Genomic DNA, 19,849 nt, shown 5'->3' with positions numbered 1-19,849 from the left:
AACAGTCAGATAGCAACCCAACAGTCAGATAGCAACCCAACAGTCAGATTGCAACTCAACAGTCAGATAGCAACCCAACAGTCAGATAGCAACCCAGCAGTCAGATAGCAATCCAGCAGTCAGATAGCAATCCAGCAGTCAGATAGCAACCTAGCAGTCAGATAGCAACCCAACAGTCAGATAGCAACCCAGCATTCAGATAGCAACCCAGCAGTCAGCCAGTCAGATTGCAACTCAAAAGTCAGATTTTTTATGTAGAATGTCTGATTGTGCACTGACTAAATCATTTGTGTTTTACCATAACCAGTACTATTTTGTGAAAAATATACAGGTTCGATCAGGGTTGGTTTGATATATATCGCTTGATATATATCATCGATATATATCGCCGATAAATATATTTTTGGGTCAAAAAATTTGATATTTTTGAAAAATATCATTCTGTTTTCACCTCACAACTATTGCTAACAGTCTAAAAATGCTAAATAACACCTAAAATCATCAAATACTTGCATAGGAGCCTATTAGGCTTACCCAACACAGACAAACAAAGACCATTTAATCAGTGTTTGAGCTGAGAAGAGTTTTTCAGATCTAAATTGTATTCCTTCATCCCAGTACTATCTCCCTAACCTAATTATCTCATCTCTTATTAAACTGTTATATTTTACTGCCTTATTGTAAGACCAGCCTGCCGAATCACCTTTGAACTTCATAATCCATGATTTTGAATTGAACAATCTGACACCCAGAAACAGAATTGTAAGCACATTACACTGACTCACTGAGATGACACAGTAACTCATCTCATCATTTTCTGTAAAAATCTTTCAGTGAATAGCTTCAAAGGATTCTGGCTCAGTATAAAATCTATACATATGATGATATAACTCTGACTGCTAGTGTTGAGTGTGTGTTTTCATCACGTGGACTGGTTGACAGCAAGTTGAGAAATTGTCTTGGTGTGGTGAAGGCTGGCAAGCTGGTGTTTGTTTACAAATGCCTAAACTAAACAAGAATAGGACATTAGAGCATGCTTGGACTATCATAGTGTGTATTTACTATTTGCACTATTTTGTTTGCACTTGGCATTCATGTCATGATTTCCCATCCGATGGTTGATGAACATTTTAATATTTATAAATATTATTATTATTATTATACTAGGCCTACAATAAATCAAGTTTTTGGTATTAAACATTTCTGACTGGTCCCATACAACCTATAAAATACATCAATCACAATGTAAACACCATACAAGTTCAACCTAGCTTCAAGTTTTTTTCAAAAATGTCATGTTTCATAAATATTAATAAATATCAAAAATATCAATAAATATCATGATATATATCAGTGATATGATATTTTTTCCAAACCTGGGTTCGATTGTCTGCAAAACTTCCGCGATAGAAACTTCATTGGTAATCTGAATTGTCTCGATGGCTAAAGATGTAAAACAGGAAATCAACAAATATTTCCCGTTTATCCGTAGGTATTCCAAAAAGAAGCGTGAAATATATAGGATTAGCGCTAGCCTTTATATTGTCATGTTAAATCCATATCTTTAAACATAGTCAGATGGCTTAGAGGTGTATAAAGCAGCCAGCCATCTGCCAAACAAGGTATGATGTATTGGTGAGGGCGATGTATGCAAATTAATGTATGCTTTAGAAAACTCTTGAATTATTTGAACTGATAATAGCAAAATAAATTTCTTAGGTAAGGTTTGTTACTGCAGGTATATATACATGTACAGTCAAACATGGATAACTCGCCCACGGATAGCTCGAACACATGGTTAATTCGAACGGTTTCTTTGGTCCGTTCCCACGTAATGATAAATTGCTATAGATAACTCGAACTCAACACTGTTAATTCGAACTGTTTTTTTGCCCAACGGCTACCGAAGCGGTTGTTATCGCTTTAGAAAATCACTTTATTCAAAGCCATAGAGGTAAACCTCATCTTTTCGTAATTCATAAGCGTTGTTATTACCACCATCGGCAAAATATTTTCGTCAACGACTTTTTTAAAGGTTTGGTGAAATTTGATTTATACTGCTATACGATGAATAGCACGGGCTAGCCGGGTCACGCGCCCAAGGATTTTCGCCACGCACATACAAAACAAAAACAGCATGTTGTTTTTGTTTTGTATGTGCGTGGCGAAAATCCTTGACTGCGTGACCCGGCTAGCCCGTGATGAATAGTTTTCCGACGTTGATTCCGTGTTGAATCAACGTCGGAATGTTGAATGTTTAAAACGTCTTAAAAATTGTTGTAATTAAACGTATACAGTGTTTTAGCTAAAAAAACTATTCATCGTTTGACCTAAACACAGAATACGTGTGTACATTCAATAAGTATCCATTCAAAAAGCGTGAGTGATATACAATGTACCGTAAAACCTCGTAAAACGTCTAATTGAACTGCCTCGGAGTGTTGCTCTTAACGAATCCCAGGTAAAGTAAGGTAATCTTTGCATAAACTTCAAGAAAAATCGGCAAAATTGATCGTGGGTAAAACGCTCAAAAGAAAAAGATGTCTTTTCTTTTGAGCATTTCAACAACGATCAAGTTTTGCCAATGTCAATCTAAAAAATGTCCTGGCAATAACATCACCTCAAACAACAAACCAATCTCAAGTGATAGAAAAATCTCTATACTTTTTGATAAAAACGTTTTAAACTTTGCATTAGAAGCATTTAATTTGAAACAAGCCATTTGTGCTTTTGATTTATATTATAGTTTGTATATGTACATGTATCTACTAATAAATAAGTAAATACATGGACTTGTGTCAGTGCTCTGATAACTTGAACGCTCTGATAATTCGAACACTTTCGCTCGGTCCCGTGAAGTTCGAGTTATCCATGTTTGACTGTATTTGCTAGTATTTTATCATTTTATCAATATGCGCATGGACACTATAAAAAACACTTAAGTGAGCTCCTACAGTAGTCAACACGACTACCGTTCCATAGTGGTATAGATAAATACCACTATGGAACCTACACTGTGTTTCCATGATGCAGATAATCAGCAAGTCTGCTTCAAGATGAAAGCAACATAATCCGTGAGTGAAGCGAGTTTTATTACTCGTAAATTTTTACTGATTGTTGTATATTTGCAAAGATGGAAATGACACTGGCAAAAAATGACACACAAGCCATTTCGATTTAAACATTTTCCATACTTGAGTCGTTCTTATTTCAATATGTCCGAATGCATCGCTATGTCCGAATGCATCGCTATGTCCGAATGCATCGCTATGCCCGAATGCATCGCTATGACCTCTTGCGTAAAAATCCTTATCATTTTTAACAAAGCATTTGTGTTAATCCTCGTCATGCAAATGTCTATTGAAGCACTTATCGCACAGTAACTTTACGTGTGCACAACTCCAAATTCCCATCATCTTTCTCATGAAAACCTTTGTCATTGTCAAAGATGACGGAAACAAGTATTTATTTTAAAATTGAATACAAATTTTAAATCCTTCTGTTTGAGTTTAGTCTACTGGTAAGGGTAGCGAGGTTGATACCGGACAACTGGTGGTTGTACCACTGAATGAGGTGTGTGGAAAGGAAGTGAAGTAGTGAAGGTTAGTGAAGTATAAATTGTTTTACAGAATGAGCTCAGATGTCCAGAATGCAGGTGTGTATGCAATGTACCAGTCCGGAATCTTCCATCCAATATACTTCTCATGCGCCTTCTCGAGGGCATGAAGACCTCAGGGAATCCTATCTCTGGCAAACGAGAGGTAAGTCGGATATCATAGATCATCGTTCAGAACTAGATAAGGCTTGTCCTCCGCATATGGCCGTGAACTGTTTCTACACATTGTGTTTAGAGTTGTATTACCTTGCATATGCCTGTGTCTAGTGTCATCCAATTAATCAGAGTTATAACTAATATAAGCCATTCAGTGGTACAAGTATGTGGAACTTAATACGACCAGTCTCACATATAGTGCTCGAAGGAGGGGAGGCCCAAAGAGGGCAGAGATGCAGACCGTGGTTTTTTATAAAATTTTCCATAAGAAGGATCATACATGGGTGGAGCTGCTAGAATATTTGAAGCCATTTTTGGGAACCCTCCATCATTCTCCTACTCCCGTTTTTTCACCACCCTATCGCTCCTGTTGACTTTAGAGTCACTTAGAATGATCAGTTCATTGCTGAATCTACAAAGAACAGTTTAGACCTCACTAAATGCTGATCCTTGCCATACACGCGTTCGAGTTGTAATAGTCACACAGGCGATACAGTCTATCCTACGCTGTTTGCGAATTCTCTGCAGGTGCTCTGTCTAAATGTTCATAGAAATCGCTCTTTATCGTCTACCGCCTTCATCCCATCTAACACGCTGCATCCTGCTATCAACCAGGATGCAGCAATTGCTAACAATGGAAAGAGAAACTTCTTGTGGACACGCCGTGGATGAGCCGGGCTGTCCCTAAAATACCATCAATGTTCAAGCTTCAAAGCGCAACTTATGCGTTTCATACTTTTGGGCAAATCTCACAATCACGGGCCATACCTTTGTCAAACCTACTGTGGCTGGCCATACCTTTGTCAAACCTATTGCGGTAGTGATGTCTCGAACTCACTCACAAGTTGCTGTGAGATTCTATTCTTCCAATATGTATTTCTTGGTTGGAGTATTTAATATTGATGTCCTTTGAAAAGCTAGTTATCTGCACAACAATATGATATTTATCACTGATTGGTTGCAAATAAAATGAGTGCATTTGTGGGACTATTATTTCTGATAACTTACCGAGACTGAACACTAACAGAGCTAGTAGGACTTACGGGGTGACAAAAGAACTTTATAAACAAACGAACAATTGCAAGCATGCTGGTCGATTAAAGCATTGGCTGAACCACGAGTACTTTCATCACTTTCATCGACACTTGGGCCTGTGTGACACTGTGTAGTCAGGGCTTTACAGTGTTTAACACGTTATTCTCATGAATACTGCAATATGCCAGATATGGAAACCATACATGACAAGCTTATTTATATTCTAGAAGTTTCCGTTGCTATCTGGCTTTGCACTCGTTCATTGTCATTAAAGCCTGCATAGCGCAAGTATAGAGTGGCACGTGTGCTAGTTCAGTAAGCGTGATATATTTTTATTTTATTCGGAAGGAAGGACGTCGTCTCTCACTGTTTGGCCAAGCAGTTTTAGATGTGGATCATTGTCGGTGCACTTATTACCATGTTAAATGTCGTGACATGTTTTGGGGAAAGAGAAGCAGCGATTCTTCCTTCCTCCAGATGGCAACTCAGTCCTCATGCGTATTTTCTATTTGTATATACTCGTCATACGAGCTCAAGGCATTCTGGGACTGAGCTCATATGTCAATTTCCTCGTATCTCAAAGCAATATTTTCTATATAAAATAAATACAAATTAATCTGTTCCCACACAAGTTTCCACAACAAAACCCACCTAAAAACAGGAAATTTAGATGGAAAATGTGTTTTTCATTGCTGTAATTCACTACATATGCTTCAAAGTAACTATGCGATGCTTATGTGGTGCACCAAACTAACTTGGCTCCTGCTTCAGGAATTATTTAAAGAGCGAAAAACATTTCAATGATTTATGTCTCATCTCTGTCTACGTAATGTACTAGGTACGTCGAACTCAGCTCTATCTCTCGTCTCGACAATCATGTTCATTACATTTCCTTATCAAAAGCATTGAACTGCACTCCTTGAAAGCTAAGGCTGTTTTCACTGTACATTGGTTATTTGTTAAAACTGCGAGCCTTGGGGTGAATGAAGGTCTACCAAAATAATATGTATACCCTAGGACACTTATATTTCGCTAGTATTTAGTTTCGTGAGTAGCATACAGAGTAAAATTTCGCTGCAACTTAATTTCACAACTCTGATGAGTGCGAAAATATAATGATGTGAAAATAAATGCTGTGGAACAAACATAATTATATTCCTCAGGTTCGGTTCGGCGATAAGAATAATTTTTCATTTTGGGACTAGTTTATAATTGTGAACCGCAGGTAGAATTGTATGGCCGAGATCGATAATGTAATTTGATCGCTTGCTGCCATTTGTTTCTTGGACTACCCTAGGACACTTATATTTCGCTAGTATTTAGTTTCGTGAGTAGCACACAGAGTAAAATTTCGCTGCAACTTAATTTCGCAGCTCTGATGAGTGCGAAAATATAGTGATGTGAAAATAAATACAGTGGAACAAACAAATTAGATTCCTCAGGTCCGGTCCTCTAGTAAAAAAAGTTGTTATATTTGCGACTAGTTTGTATTTGTAACCCGCAGGTATAAATGTATGGCAGAAATCGATAATTCAACGTGATCGCTTGCTGCCATTTGTTTCTTGGACTATCAATGACGTCTCGGTCCTTTCCGTCGTGACCGATATGGTACCAATATTAGATCTCAAGTATTTATAGCAAGCGATGGCCATGGCACGTTTTGAGTTCACAATATTTCAAATTTAAAAAAAATCAAATACAGTACATGTCTCATAAAAAAGAAAATAGATAACAACCAACATCACAACCAGAACTGTATAACATGGTTGGACCTGGTGAGGGTTGTTATCGTTTTTGGTTGGCAGTAAAATTCATCACTACAATAAGTATTATTTAATTGTATGACTTCACCTACCAGGCTTTCATCCTCATCAGTTACAAATTCGGTGACTAAACTGATATCATCATCTTCTTCGTTTGTCTTGGCTTTTCCAAAAAAACTTGTTATCTTAATTTGCTTTGCCATGCTGCTCATTCGGTGTATTAACGAATTTACTAGAACTTTCCCAATGAGCTCAATCACACACAAAATTATCTGCATTTCTAATATCACGATTTTGTTGTGGATATCAATGAACTACAGGGCCATATTCCCTTGGACAGCTGGCCGGCTAAGACGCCCCAACTTTTTAGGAATTTCATAGTCCAACGGCTATAGAAAGGTTTTTATCGCTGTAGAATATCACTTTATTCGAAGCCATAGATACAAACATCAACTTTTAGTAGTTCTTAGGCGTCATTATTATCTTCATCAGCGGCAAAATATTCTTGTTAACGACTTTTATAAAGGTTTGCAAAATATCAAGTTTTAGCAAACATCTGCTTGCCCATATCCTACTTAATGAACTTGAAATAAAATCGGCAAAAATGATCTTTGTTAAAACGCTTAAAAAAAAGATGTCTTCTTTCTGAGCTTTTTAACTGCATACAAGTTTTGCCTGTTTTAATTTTAAAACGTTTTGTCAGTCACATCAGCTAAAACAAAGCAAATCTCAAAAAAATAGAAAAATGTTGATACTTGCCAATAAAAATTTTTAAAACTTCACGTGAGAGGCCCGGCTGAGGCCCTACATAAGAGAAACCTGTTGGGAGCTTACAGCACCCCCCCCCCTCTCCACATCCCAGATGTTCATAACTAGTCGTCTAACATTGGCCCCCCAACTTGCAACCAGTGAATACAGGCCTGCGTAGAACATAGCTATTTAATTTCGAATTTTCGCTAGTTCGTTATGATAGTTTAGTTTCGCGCATGAATTTTTCGCGTGATGATGACTCCGCGAAAACGCGAAAGTTAGATGCCGCGAATACTTAAGTGTCCTAGGGTACTGTAGAATGGAATTTATTAAGCTGAAAATTTTAACGTTTTTTGTCACAATTTAGCTTGTTTTTATATTGACGTATTTTAATTTTAACGATCAACGGTGTTGTGTATAGGTATTAATTTTAACGTTTTTCCAAACACTCAACTGCTGCTAATAATTGCTGAACATCTTTATTACAGTAATTACAAGTTGTATACAAATACATACATGATACAGCTGCTAGTAATACTACAGCTACAGATACTAGCACAGTGTGTAGTTATTATAACTTCTTCTCTCCCTTTTTTATTAGTGTTATTTATCAGAGGTAACTCTTTCTCTATTGCCTCATCTTCTGAACCATTACAAGTTATTGAAGAGGTGTCAGTGGTAAATCCAAACCTTTCCAGAGCCATGCTGCTTGTGTAGTACTGTGAGTGTCAGTGTGTCTTATTTTCTTTCAACACGCGGTGCTCACTGCATTGATTGATGTCCCCAACAAACGATAACGCTACTAATGCGTGTGCATTGACATCAAATTCCTATCATTATAAATCATTCTTAATGGGAAAATAATCATAATTGATGGCAAAATAATAACGTAATAAATTTTGACAGTCATTATTTTGTTGGTTTATATTTTAACGATGCTATAGTGGTCGTTAAACGTTTAAATAAATGTCGTTATAAAATTCCATTCTACAGTATCAATGAACAAAGCTATTTAATTCCGTGTTTTCGCTCATTCGTTATGATAGTTTAGTTTCGCGCATGAAATTTTCGCGAGAGGATAACTCCACGAAAACGCGAAAGTTAGATGATGCGAATACATAAGTGTCCTAGGGTAATATATAATATGTAATATCTTGTATCTACTTGACATTAATTTTCTCTCTTTATTGTTTTGTTGACAATTAGATGTAGGTTTGCTCAAATTGGATTTCAAAGTCGTTTTATGGCAGGACTGTTTCTTTAAAAATGGATGACGCACCACTACTGTTATCAAGCTGGCATATTATGCTTGTATCACCTTACATCTATCGATCATATATGGGGTGTTAATTAAACAGCTTTACAACGGCTTTCCCTTGTGTCACACCGTGTCATGGCCTCAGGCTTGATTGACATCTGCAGTAGTTTGAGAAAGGGATGTAGGCTTACCCAAAATTTTACCAGATTGAATTTCAGCCATTCACTTAGCTATTTATCGATGCAACTTTCCAGGTTCTGGGAATGAGATCGCCAATCATTGTAGGCTATTAACCCTGGATCCGATTGATCGGCCATGTTGACTGGAAAATTGTTACATTGAACCAGAATGTTTTAAAAGTCTCATGGCAGAGTGAATAAGCAATTCTGGAAAGGGTATATTTTGACTAGAGCTTCATGATTTTAAAAATCGCCAGACAATTCGATATTACAAATAGACGACTTTACAACGGCTTATATAGGCTATCGTGATATTACCTATTATGCAAAAAACTTGTTAATTTTTGTTCGTAGTTTTTTTTATAGTTTTTTTGTATATTTCTACCAGAAAATAAATTTTTTTGTGTTTGTGATAATTAGAAACATTTATTTCATGAATGCCTGTGTGCTCGTGGAATCCTATGGAATGAGCTTATTACCCTGCAGGATGAAAATTTTCGTTGGATATAAAAATTCGTGATTTCGCAAACAGACAATTTTGCGAATTATTAAATTCCGTGAAAAATTAGTTCTATTTTTAATCACAAGGAAGAATAACTACTGCCTCAAATTAAAAACTAGTCGCTAGGCATAAATACTAAACATAGATGAGTTCCAAAACCTTTTTAAAATAATTGCCGGGGCTTCGAGTTTACACCATTGCCAATGCATCACATTTCTTTACCAAATTATTCAAGGTTGTCACATGATATGCAGAATGGCATCACCACAAAAATAGCTGCTAGGCAGAAGTACTAAACGTAGCTGAGTTTCAAAACTTTTTTAAAATCATCGCCGGGGCTTCGAGTTAACCCCATTGCCAGTGCATCAAACTTCTTTACAAAATTATTCAAGGTTTTCTCAAGTTATTAGGCATGGCGTCATTATCGCAAAAATCTCTCCTACAGTTTTTTTACATTGAAATCAACTCCATCGAACTCTAATACCGAAGTTGACGACAATAATGATTCTGATCTGGACATTATGGTATGTATTTGATTTGCAGTGCGGATACGTTTTTCCATAATTAACTGCGTTATTTAATTCTTTTGTTTAAAAACTGATCGCCTTCATTCAATACTTCAGCTATTGTTTTTGTACTTCCTTTACTCATGTTAATATTTTCCTTTTGTGTTTACTGCAGATTGAGAATGAAACAGAACCTACCGGTATTCTGATTACGAAAACTAAAAACAAGTAGTAATATTCACCAAGGCAGGAATATTGGCAGAGAAGCAACCGGTCAACCTAGACCCCTTCATCAACAACAACTCTTTGATATCGCTGCTGCAAACATGATTATATTATACATATTTTATTTCATGTATAGATATATTATAATTTATTACAAACTGGAGTGTACAAATTAAATATTTCAAATACAAATAAAATTTTACAAACGATGAATGGAGTAAATAAAAACAGTTTCGCCCATATGGCGGTTGTCTGGCAATAAAATTTAACTGATATTTGTGATAAGTAAATACTAGCGTGTAATGGTGCTCGCTGACTAGTTATTTTGGTAATAGTAGCTCTATATTGCTGTCACTGTCTTGGGTAAATGTTAAAGGCAAGTCTCTCGCTACTACATGGCTGGTAAGGGAGTTATCATCAGAACTCTCTTCGTGGTTTACTACCCTAGGACACTTATATTTCGCTAGTATTTAGTTTCGTGAGTAGCTCACAAAGTAAAATTTTGAAGCAACTTAATTTCGCAGCTCTGATGAGTGCGAAAATATAGTGATGTGAAAATAAATGCAGTGGAACAAACATAATTATATTCCTCAGGTTCGGTTCACCGATAAAAAAAATTACAATTCGCGACTAGTTTGTAATTGTGAACCGCAGGTAGAATGGTGTGGGCAAGGTCGATAATGCAATTTGATCGCTTGCTGCCATTTGTTTCTTGGACTATCAACAGGCCCGTTTTCACTGGGGCAGCTGGCCGGCTGAGCCGCCCCAACTTTTTGGGAATTTTTTACGGTAAGTACAGTCCAACCCGGATTACTCAGATAAAATGTAACATTTCATCTCAAACACAAGGTCAACTCAAACGGATTTGTTTGGTCAGTTCCAACGCAATGATAAATTCCTTCAGATAACTCGACCTCAACATCATTTATTCGAAAAGTTATTTGTCCAATGGCCATGTACGCGGTTTCTATCGCTGTAGAATATCACTTCATTCCAAGCCATAGAGACAAACATCAATTTCTAGTAGTTCTTAGGCATCATTATTATCATCATCAGAGGCAAAATATTTTTGTTAACGAATTTTATAAAGGTTTGCAGAAGACTAAGTTTTATCAAACACCCGCTTGGCCATGTCCCATCGAAAACGTAAAAGCCTCCGAATGAACTTAAAATAAAATCCACAAAATTGATCTTCGTTAAAACGCTCAAAAGGAAAAGATGTTTTTTTTCTGAGCGTATTAACTGCGGTCATGTTTTGCCTATTTTAATTTAAAAACGTTTCGTCAGTCACATCACTTAAAACAAAACAAATCTAAAAAAATTACAAGTTATTGAAGAGGTGTCAGTGGTGAATCCAAACCTTTCCAGAGCCATGCTGCTTGTGTAGTACTGCAAGTGTCAGTGCATGTGTCTTTTTTTTTTTTCAACACACGGTGCTCACTGCATTGATTGATGTCCCCAGCAAACGATAACGCTACTAATGCATGTGCATTGACATCAAATTCCTATCATCATAAATCATTCCTAATGGGAAAATAATCATAATTAATTGCAAAATAATAACGTAATAAATTTTGACAGTCAAATTATTTTGTCGGTTTATATTTTAACGATGCTATAGTGGTCGTTAAAAACGTTAAAACAAATGTCGTTATAAAATTCCATTATACAGTATCAATGAACAAAGCTATTTAGTTTCGCTTTTTCGCTCATTTGTTATGATAGTTTAGTTTCGCACAAAAAACTAACGCGGCATCTAACTTTCGCGAAAACGCGAAAGTTAGATGCCGCGAATACATAAGTGTCCTAGGGTATTGCAAAGTTCTGCCGGTTGGTCAAAGATTTGTGCTCGTAAAGGCGTGTTTGTTCCTTTTTTAAAACAGATATATTCTCCTCGTTAGCAGCTGCGGTCACTTCTATCTCAATTTCAAGGCCTCCCTGAATGGTTGTAGATCTTCTAGGAATGACATCTACCACCCTTGCAGTCATTGTGCCTCCGTGTATGATGAAAAATCTCTCACACTAAAACAAATAATGAAGCAGTAGAGATGGAAAAATAAATATTGTGTTTTACCGAAGAACCAAAGTAAAATTCCATTATTAATTTAGTACATGGTTTTGAAAAAAACTCATTACTTACCACACGTTGTTGGTTCATCAAAGGCCTCCAAATCGATGAATATTCGTGAAAACCTCTGAACACAGCAAGAAATTTATAGCTTAGCATGATGGACTCGTAGTTGTAAGCTAAACAGAAACCGAACATGCGGTGTGCACATGCGTAGGGTTAACTCTATCGCTAGCCGCAATAGGGTTAACTCTTAATAGAGAGTGACAGCGTTCACCCGCGAATAAATTAATTCGCGAACATGCATGAAAAAGGCAATTCGCGCGAAACTTAACTCCGCGAATAAATTCATCCTGTAGGGTATAAGACGTGAAGGCCCTCCGTTTTAGTTCGAGTATCGCTCACGCTCATGGGAGATAAATCACCATTGTACGATTATATCGCTGGTATATTTTTAAATGGTGACATTTTTCAAATTGTATAATTTAAAAATCACCACCTAACAGTTGAATTGCCCATATCGTCAAGCTGTAATTTTTAGCACGCGAGCAAAAGTTTCATGGCATTTCAACAGAGCGGAGAGCAATTTCAGCAAATAAACAAAGCTTCTGAAGAAATAGAGTGAATCTCGGCAGTCATATAATCATCCAATCTGACTTAGTAAAAAGCATTTGCATCTGAGGAAAGGGCCACTAGTATCGCTACACCACTAGTATCGCTACACCACTAGTATCGCCATACCGCTAGTATCGCCGTACCGCTAGTATTGCCGTACCGCTAGTATTGCCGTACCGCTAGTATCGCCGTACCGCTAGTATCGCAGTACCGCTAGTATTGCCGTACCGCTAGTATCGCCGTACCACTAGTATCGTCGTACCGCTAGTATTCGTCCCTTAACTAAACATATTTGAGGATAACTAGAGGCCTTGGGTTTTAGCAGCATTGCTCTTCTCCAAGTTGACATCAAAACCTTCGCTTCGTTCGGTCCCTGTGGCCCCCATAATAAAGGTCAAGTATCTGGGAGATTGCCTAGGATAATGTCTGAAACGCTGCCTATGATAATGTCTGAAATGCTGCCTAGGCAATCTGAACCACCAGCTAATTAACATGAATAGCCACAAGCAGTCTTAACAACCTCTACGACATATTTTATCCTGGTATTTTTGTTTTGCTCATGTCTTGTAACTTGGAGACAACAGATTTTGACCGCATCATTCTGTTTGCCAAGGATGCTAAAAACAGCCAATTAAATTAAGCAAAACCCTTGAAATTAAACTGTGGTTAGTTTATAAAAAAGGTGAAAGGCATGAAATTTTTACTATTACTTTGGTGAATGCAAGTTGTGACAATTGGTATAGTATATATCTGGCATAATGGCTGTATGTTTTGTACGCACGCATGTATGTATGTATGTATGTATATGCATGACTCGCTCCAACATGTGATTTTGTAAGACAACATTTACTCTTGTCCTTTACATGGGCAGCATAACACTAGTTACTAGATAAACAAGGCACTTCTCCATTTACAAGAAATATTCTTTAGCCATCGTAGAATTGCACTCCAAACTATAATACACTGAACAGATATTCTAGGCATTGTTTGGAAAGAAAACTGTTCAGGCATTGGCTTTATTCCATAGGAAGTCAAAATGGTTGTAAAGCCAATGCTAGCCCTTTTCTGTCTGACATTCTCTTGACATTTTTGTCTGAATGAAAACCTTGTTTTTAACAATTAATAGCGATTGCTATTAATTGCTGGTTCAATGTTGGAATGTCAAGCCGCCATGTTCATGTTTGGCCACCTGCACAGTTAGTAACGCTCCAGTCGGCTACTAAGTTTCTATACACTCCATGTGGCGCTGCAATACCATCATGGAAACAGCCTTCTGGCTTTCATTCTGTTGTGATTCGGTGCCAGTGTTTAGAAGTGAAAGACCTGTGCAATTGACAATGTGCAATTCAACTTAATGTATGCTCAACGTAACATAACTCAATGTATTCCAGCTGGTTTACACTATATTGCCGTATCTCAGCCGTATAACAGTGTTCACTATTACAAACCCATCTGCATTTCCATCAGCGATTACTCAGTGATGTAGTGTTCTCATTTTGCTTTAAATAATTTTTCTTAAGGATGCCCTCTTTGTAAATGCCTCAATAGTATTGAGGTGGACCCTTCTTTGTAGCTTAAAGGTTGACTTGCAACAAAGTTCACATTACAGTTATTTGGTATCAGAAGGTTTACCATGTCTTACTCTGCTGTGTTGTCGGTGCCAAATATGTGGAAATGTGGTCACAAGCTCTTAAAAGCTCAAAAACGAACAGTTAATCGCAGCCACTCGAGACAGCCGTAGTGGATTCTCTTTCAAAAACAGCTCAAATGTGACGTAGTTGTGAGAGATGGTTTCTGTTTACACTTTCATGCAACCTTATTCATCGAAATATTTTCACAAATATACTTCACGCATTCAATAAAACCATGTCTATTGTTCTTACGCGTCTATTTTATCAGCATTGTAATGCTGCCACTTTGAGCACTGATATCTCAAAACCTACCATAAAAATCTGTTTTAAGTTTTTAAGCTTAGCTTGAACAATTGCATATCATCCTCTGATGATAAACATGATGAGCCTGTTGGTCACCAGTGATAATCGAAAAGTGCTGCAAAAATTATTTGCGCAGTATTGGGTCACATGAACAGATTACGACTTGCCGATTAGACCAGGCCGAAACAAAACTAAAGTAGCGAGCATCTATATTTAATATGGGGTATTCAGTAAAACCAGAAGTGTTTGTCATAAACTAGTGCTACGATAAGTTTTAATTGAGCTTTTTATTGGCCTTTCAATTCACATGAGGAACATCACGTGACAAGACAATAACCAACTTTCATGGCTACGTCATCGAAATAAAGAGATTCTAATCTACGACGGCTTTTCGTTTTTGAGCTTTTAAGAGCTTGTAATCACATTTCCACATATTTGGCACCTACAACACAACAGAGTACGACATGGTGAATCTTTTGATACCAAATAACTGTATCGTGAATTTTATTGCAAGTCAACCTTTAAAGGAACTTTTTTGTATTTGCAGCAACTATCAAAAACGGAAAGAAATGAATCCGCTAATTAGTGGTCGCTATCCGCGACCACCAATTACTTTCACCGAATTGGTTCACATTGTTCAAGCTGTAAACTGATAGCATCGGTTGGCATAGTCAGTTATTTCATATATGGTGATACAGTGGGAACCAGCCTTTAGTCACAGACTATTTTCATTTCACACTGAAGAACTTTGGAAAAACATCGATGCTTATTTCCATATGAGTGATGGAGTATGCCTTTTAAACTATATTGGAATATGGTTGACTTACACTATCACTATGTTTCCATGACTCACATAATTCGCATGATTCACATAATCCGAATGATTCGCAAGTTTAGTTACTTTGCAAGCGCTCGTTTCAGAAACGCCTGCCGATGCGTTTCAATTAACGCCTGCATCGTTTCAATTAACGCCTGCCGATGCAGGATTTAATTCCAGCGCTTGACCCCACAGGTCAAGTATTAGACTAATTAATGATTCTATAAATAGCTACGCAGTCTTGTCACACTTAGCTTAGCAGCAATCGTTCGGAATGAAATAAAAACGACTGAAGTGTGAAAATGTTTTTAATGTAATAGCCATCGATATTCTAATGCGCATTAATCGCAAGTGCCGTGTCCATGATTTGCAAGGACAATAGATTCGATAAAGTTTTGCGATCGCAAAACTCGTTTAGCTGGCGGATTAATACCGTTTCCATGACACGGATAACTTGCGAATTGGCTCAAATTTGTGAATTATGCTTGTCATGGAAACGCAGTGTTAGAGCGTTCACCAATCAGTTTGAGAGCTAAAGCCGGTCCAGATATATGTTTCATGTTAGTTAATGCCTTTTTTCCATAATCATATTAAATAATGAGAGAATAAATAAAATAATAAATGAACAAAAAATAAAGAAATAATGTGGTCAATTGTCATGCCATGACAGGTCAGTTGTCATGCCATGACAGGTCAGTTGTCATGCCATGACAGGTCAGTTGTCATGCCATGACAGGTCAGTTGTCATGCCATGACAGGTCAGTTGTCATGCCATGACAACCATGGTCATAAGGTCATAAGCGCAGATCCATGCCTCCCAAACGCTTGCTCAATGTTAACAGTAGCTCACATAAAATTTAATTAAGAATAGCTCCGTAGATTGCAAGGTTTGCGTGCAGGTCATTCAGATGGAGGTCTGTTTGTTGACACGCCTCCCAATGCTCCAATGTAATCTCTGTTCCATGAAAGGGTGTACGAGGAATAGAATTCATAAAAGCTGAAGATTTAAAGTGAAACCTTAGCTCACTATATTCATGACCTCTAATCTTAATAGCTGCTGCAATTATTTATATTATTATATGTAATTTACTTAAACGGAATTTGAATTTAAGCTGTCATGCAAACAGTAGGTCAAAAAATGAATTTTAAAAAGAAATAACTTGAAGGTTGACTTGCAACAAAAATCACATTTCAGTTATTTGGTATCAAAAGATTCACCATGTCTTACTCTGTTGTGCTGTAGGTACAAAATATGTGGAAATGTGATTACAAGTTCTTGAAAGCTAAACAATGAACAGTTAATTGCAGCCATCCCTTTATTTCGATGACATATTCAACTCGATGGGATTATTGTTTTGATGCGTAATGTCATCAAGTGAAATGAAAAGGCTCAATATAAAACGCCTCGTAGCACTAGTTTATGACAAACACTTCGGGTTCTACCGGAAAGCCCTAATCAAGTATAGATGCTCGCTACTTTACAGTTTCGTTTCAGCCGGGTCTAATCATCTAGTCATAATCTGATCACGTGACCCATACTTCCTGCCAAATGGCGCGAACAATTTCTGCAACATTTTTCGACTATCACAGGTGACCAAGAGGCTCTTCATGTTTATCAGAGGATGACATCTACTCCTTCGAGCTAAGGTTAAAAAATTAAACAAATTTTTATGATAGGTTTTGAGATGTCAATGCTCAAAGTGACAGCATTACAATGAAGATGAAGTAGACGCCTAAGGACAATAAACAGGGTTTTATTGAATGCGTGAAGTATATTTGTGAAAATATTTCGACGAATGAGGTTGCATGAAAGTGTAATCAAAAGCACATCCTGTTGAACTACATCCCATTTGAGCCGTTTTGGAAAGGAATTCCAACCTCAGGCGTTTTCTTGATGGCTGCGATTAACTGTCCGTTTTTTTAGCTTTTAAGAGCTCGTAATCACATTTCCACATATTTTGTACCTACAACACAGCAGAGTAAGACATGATGAACCTTTTGATACCAAATAACGGTAATGGGATATTTGTTGCAAGTCAACCTTTAAAGCAAGCATTCACTGCCTCTATAAATTCATCGTGATAAATATTCAAAGTTTTCAACAGTCCCATGCTGGGCAGTGATTTAGCTTCTAGGTGAATGTCACTAGGTTTTTGTGGCTCGGATAGTGCAGATTTGGAGTTGTGTGCACATTGAGTTTCCATGAAATAGAGGTTTCAATGGACATTCGTATGATGCAGACTAATGCGGGCGATTTGTTAAAAAAAAAGCAGAATCCAGAGGTCGTGCTACGACCTCTAGATTTCTACACCAGAGGTAATAGCAGCGTATTCTGAATTGCTCAAAATCAAAATTAGGACGACTTAGGTATGGAAAATGTTTAGAATGGCATAGCTCGCACGGCATTTACTTGAACATCATTCACATTTGTTCGGCTTGCCAAATTTACCGGCTCTAATTTGCTATATCTTAAATGTTTGCTATATCTTAAATGTTTGCTATATCTTAAATGTTTGCTATATATTAAATGTTTGCTATATCTTAAATGTTTGCTATACCTTAAATGTTTGCTATATCTTAAATGTTTGCTATATCTTAAATGTTTGCTATATCTTAAATGTTTGCTATATCTTAAATGTTTGCTATATCTTAAATGTTTGCTATATCTTAAATGTTTGCTATATCTTAAATGTTTGCTATATCTTAAATGTTTGCTATATCTTAAATGTTTGCTATATATTAAATGTTTGCTATATCTTAAATGTTTGCTATACCTTAAATGTTTGCTATATCTTAAATGTTTGCTATATCTTAAATGTTTGCTATATCTTAAATGTTAGCATTTTGTGGATGATGCAAGCTTGCAGATTAGCCGCATCATGAAAATGTAGTGTGTCTCTCATAACAACCATCTTGACATTAACAATTAATAGACATATAATGATCTTTTCTGATGGTTTGGAACCGCACCCGAAGTTTCTCGTCATAGGAATAACAACTCCTAAGGCAAGCATGAAAGTGTTAGTGGTTGCCACGAAAGCTAGCCTGCGAGTCTTCAATGATACTCAGGAACGCATTTATGGCTGACATACATGGGAGGAAGAAGGGCTCTACTACCCTAGATATAGTCACTCACAATCTGGCTTTGCCTAGGATTCTCGTAACATATAGGTCTTATAATTATGGAAGGGTAAGAAGGGCTACTACCATCCGAGAAATAGTCAGTCATTGCTTGTTCTCAGGTTTTACCATGGAAACACAGCATTCATTTCCCTTCATCTCCTATTAGCCTTCTACCGTAGGTTCCATTACAGATGCAGAGATTTATGCATGCTGAGCGGCTGCAGTCGAATGAGTTGATAGTGCTCGGGATCATCTTGTCCCTTGTTATTCTTTTGTTTTCTGGAACAATTTGTTTTGTTTGTTCAGGTGCCTACGCCATATTGGTGTGCCTTTCATTCACATCCAAAAAGGTTGCATCCCCTAGCCGAGCCGTTCTGCTGTGACAATGTTTAGAAGTAACTGCTGTTCAAGATGCGCTTGTAGATAGTTTTATATGTGGTCACTATTGTAGTAATAGATGACAAGTATATCATATAGATGACAAGTATATCATATAGATGACAAGTATATCATATAGATGACAAGTATATCATATAGATGACAAGTATATCGTATAGATGACAAGTATATCGTATAGATGACAAGTATATCATATAGATGACAAGTATATCGTATAGATGACAAGTATATCATATAGATGACAAGTATATCGTATAGATGACAAGTATATCGTATAGATGACAAGTATATCATATAGATCACAAGTATATCATATAGATCACAAGGGTATCATATAGATCACCAGTATATCGTAGAGATCACAAGGGTATCATATAGATCATATCACGAACATCTGTGAATACTTATGAGGAAACTAAACTTCTCCTCTTTCTCTTCATAATGCATATTAAAAAAATAAACAGATGAGTCTGTATTTTTTATTTTGTCAGTTGATTATTTTTGCTCGAGGTATCAACAAACAGGTCATTTTGGTCAGCGATTGAAGCACGAATGGGGGTGTTTTTATTATACTAGAAATTATGTAAAAAAACTAAGTTGTATGAATACTCAAGTGTATAAGGTAGTAATCATGATGATAATATGAGTAGTAATCATGATGATAATATGAGTAGTAATCATGATGATAATATGAGTAGTAATCATGATGATAATATGAGTAGTAATCATGATGATACTATGAGTAGTAATCATGATGATAATATGAGTAGTAATCATGATGATAATATGAGTAGTAATCATGATGATGATATGAGTAGTAATCATGATAATACTATGAGTAGTAATCATGATGATAATATGAGTAGTAATCATGGTGATAATATGAGTAGTAATCATGATGAT

At 36.7% G+C, this 19,849-nt stretch overlaps 1 protein-coding gene across 1 annotated transcript in view; it reads left to right on the top strand.

Annotated features, from left to right (window-relative positions):
* The window catches only part of LOC137402018 (E3 ubiquitin-protein ligase SH3RF3-like), an 81,419-nt gene that overhangs the window by 21,526 nt on the left and 40,044 nt on the right, over nt 1-19,849 (top strand). The window contains exon 3 of the mRNA XM_068088487.1: nt 3,630-3,761. Within this exon, the coding sequence (XP_067944588.1) occupies nt 3,630-3,761 (132 nt within the window). The remainder of the gene's footprint in view (nt 1-3,629; nt 3,762-19,849) is intronic.

This window comes from Watersipora subatra, chromosome 8, assembly GCF_963576615.1.
Source record: "Watersipora subatra chromosome 8, tzWatSuba1.1, whole genome shotgun sequence".
Lineage (NCBI taxonomy): Eukaryota > Metazoa > Bryozoa > Gymnolaemata > Cheilostomatida > Watersiporidae > Watersipora > Watersipora subatra.
The sequence above is the reverse complement of the archived record's forward strand: the minus strand, read 5'-3'. Positions and strand labels throughout refer to the sequence as shown.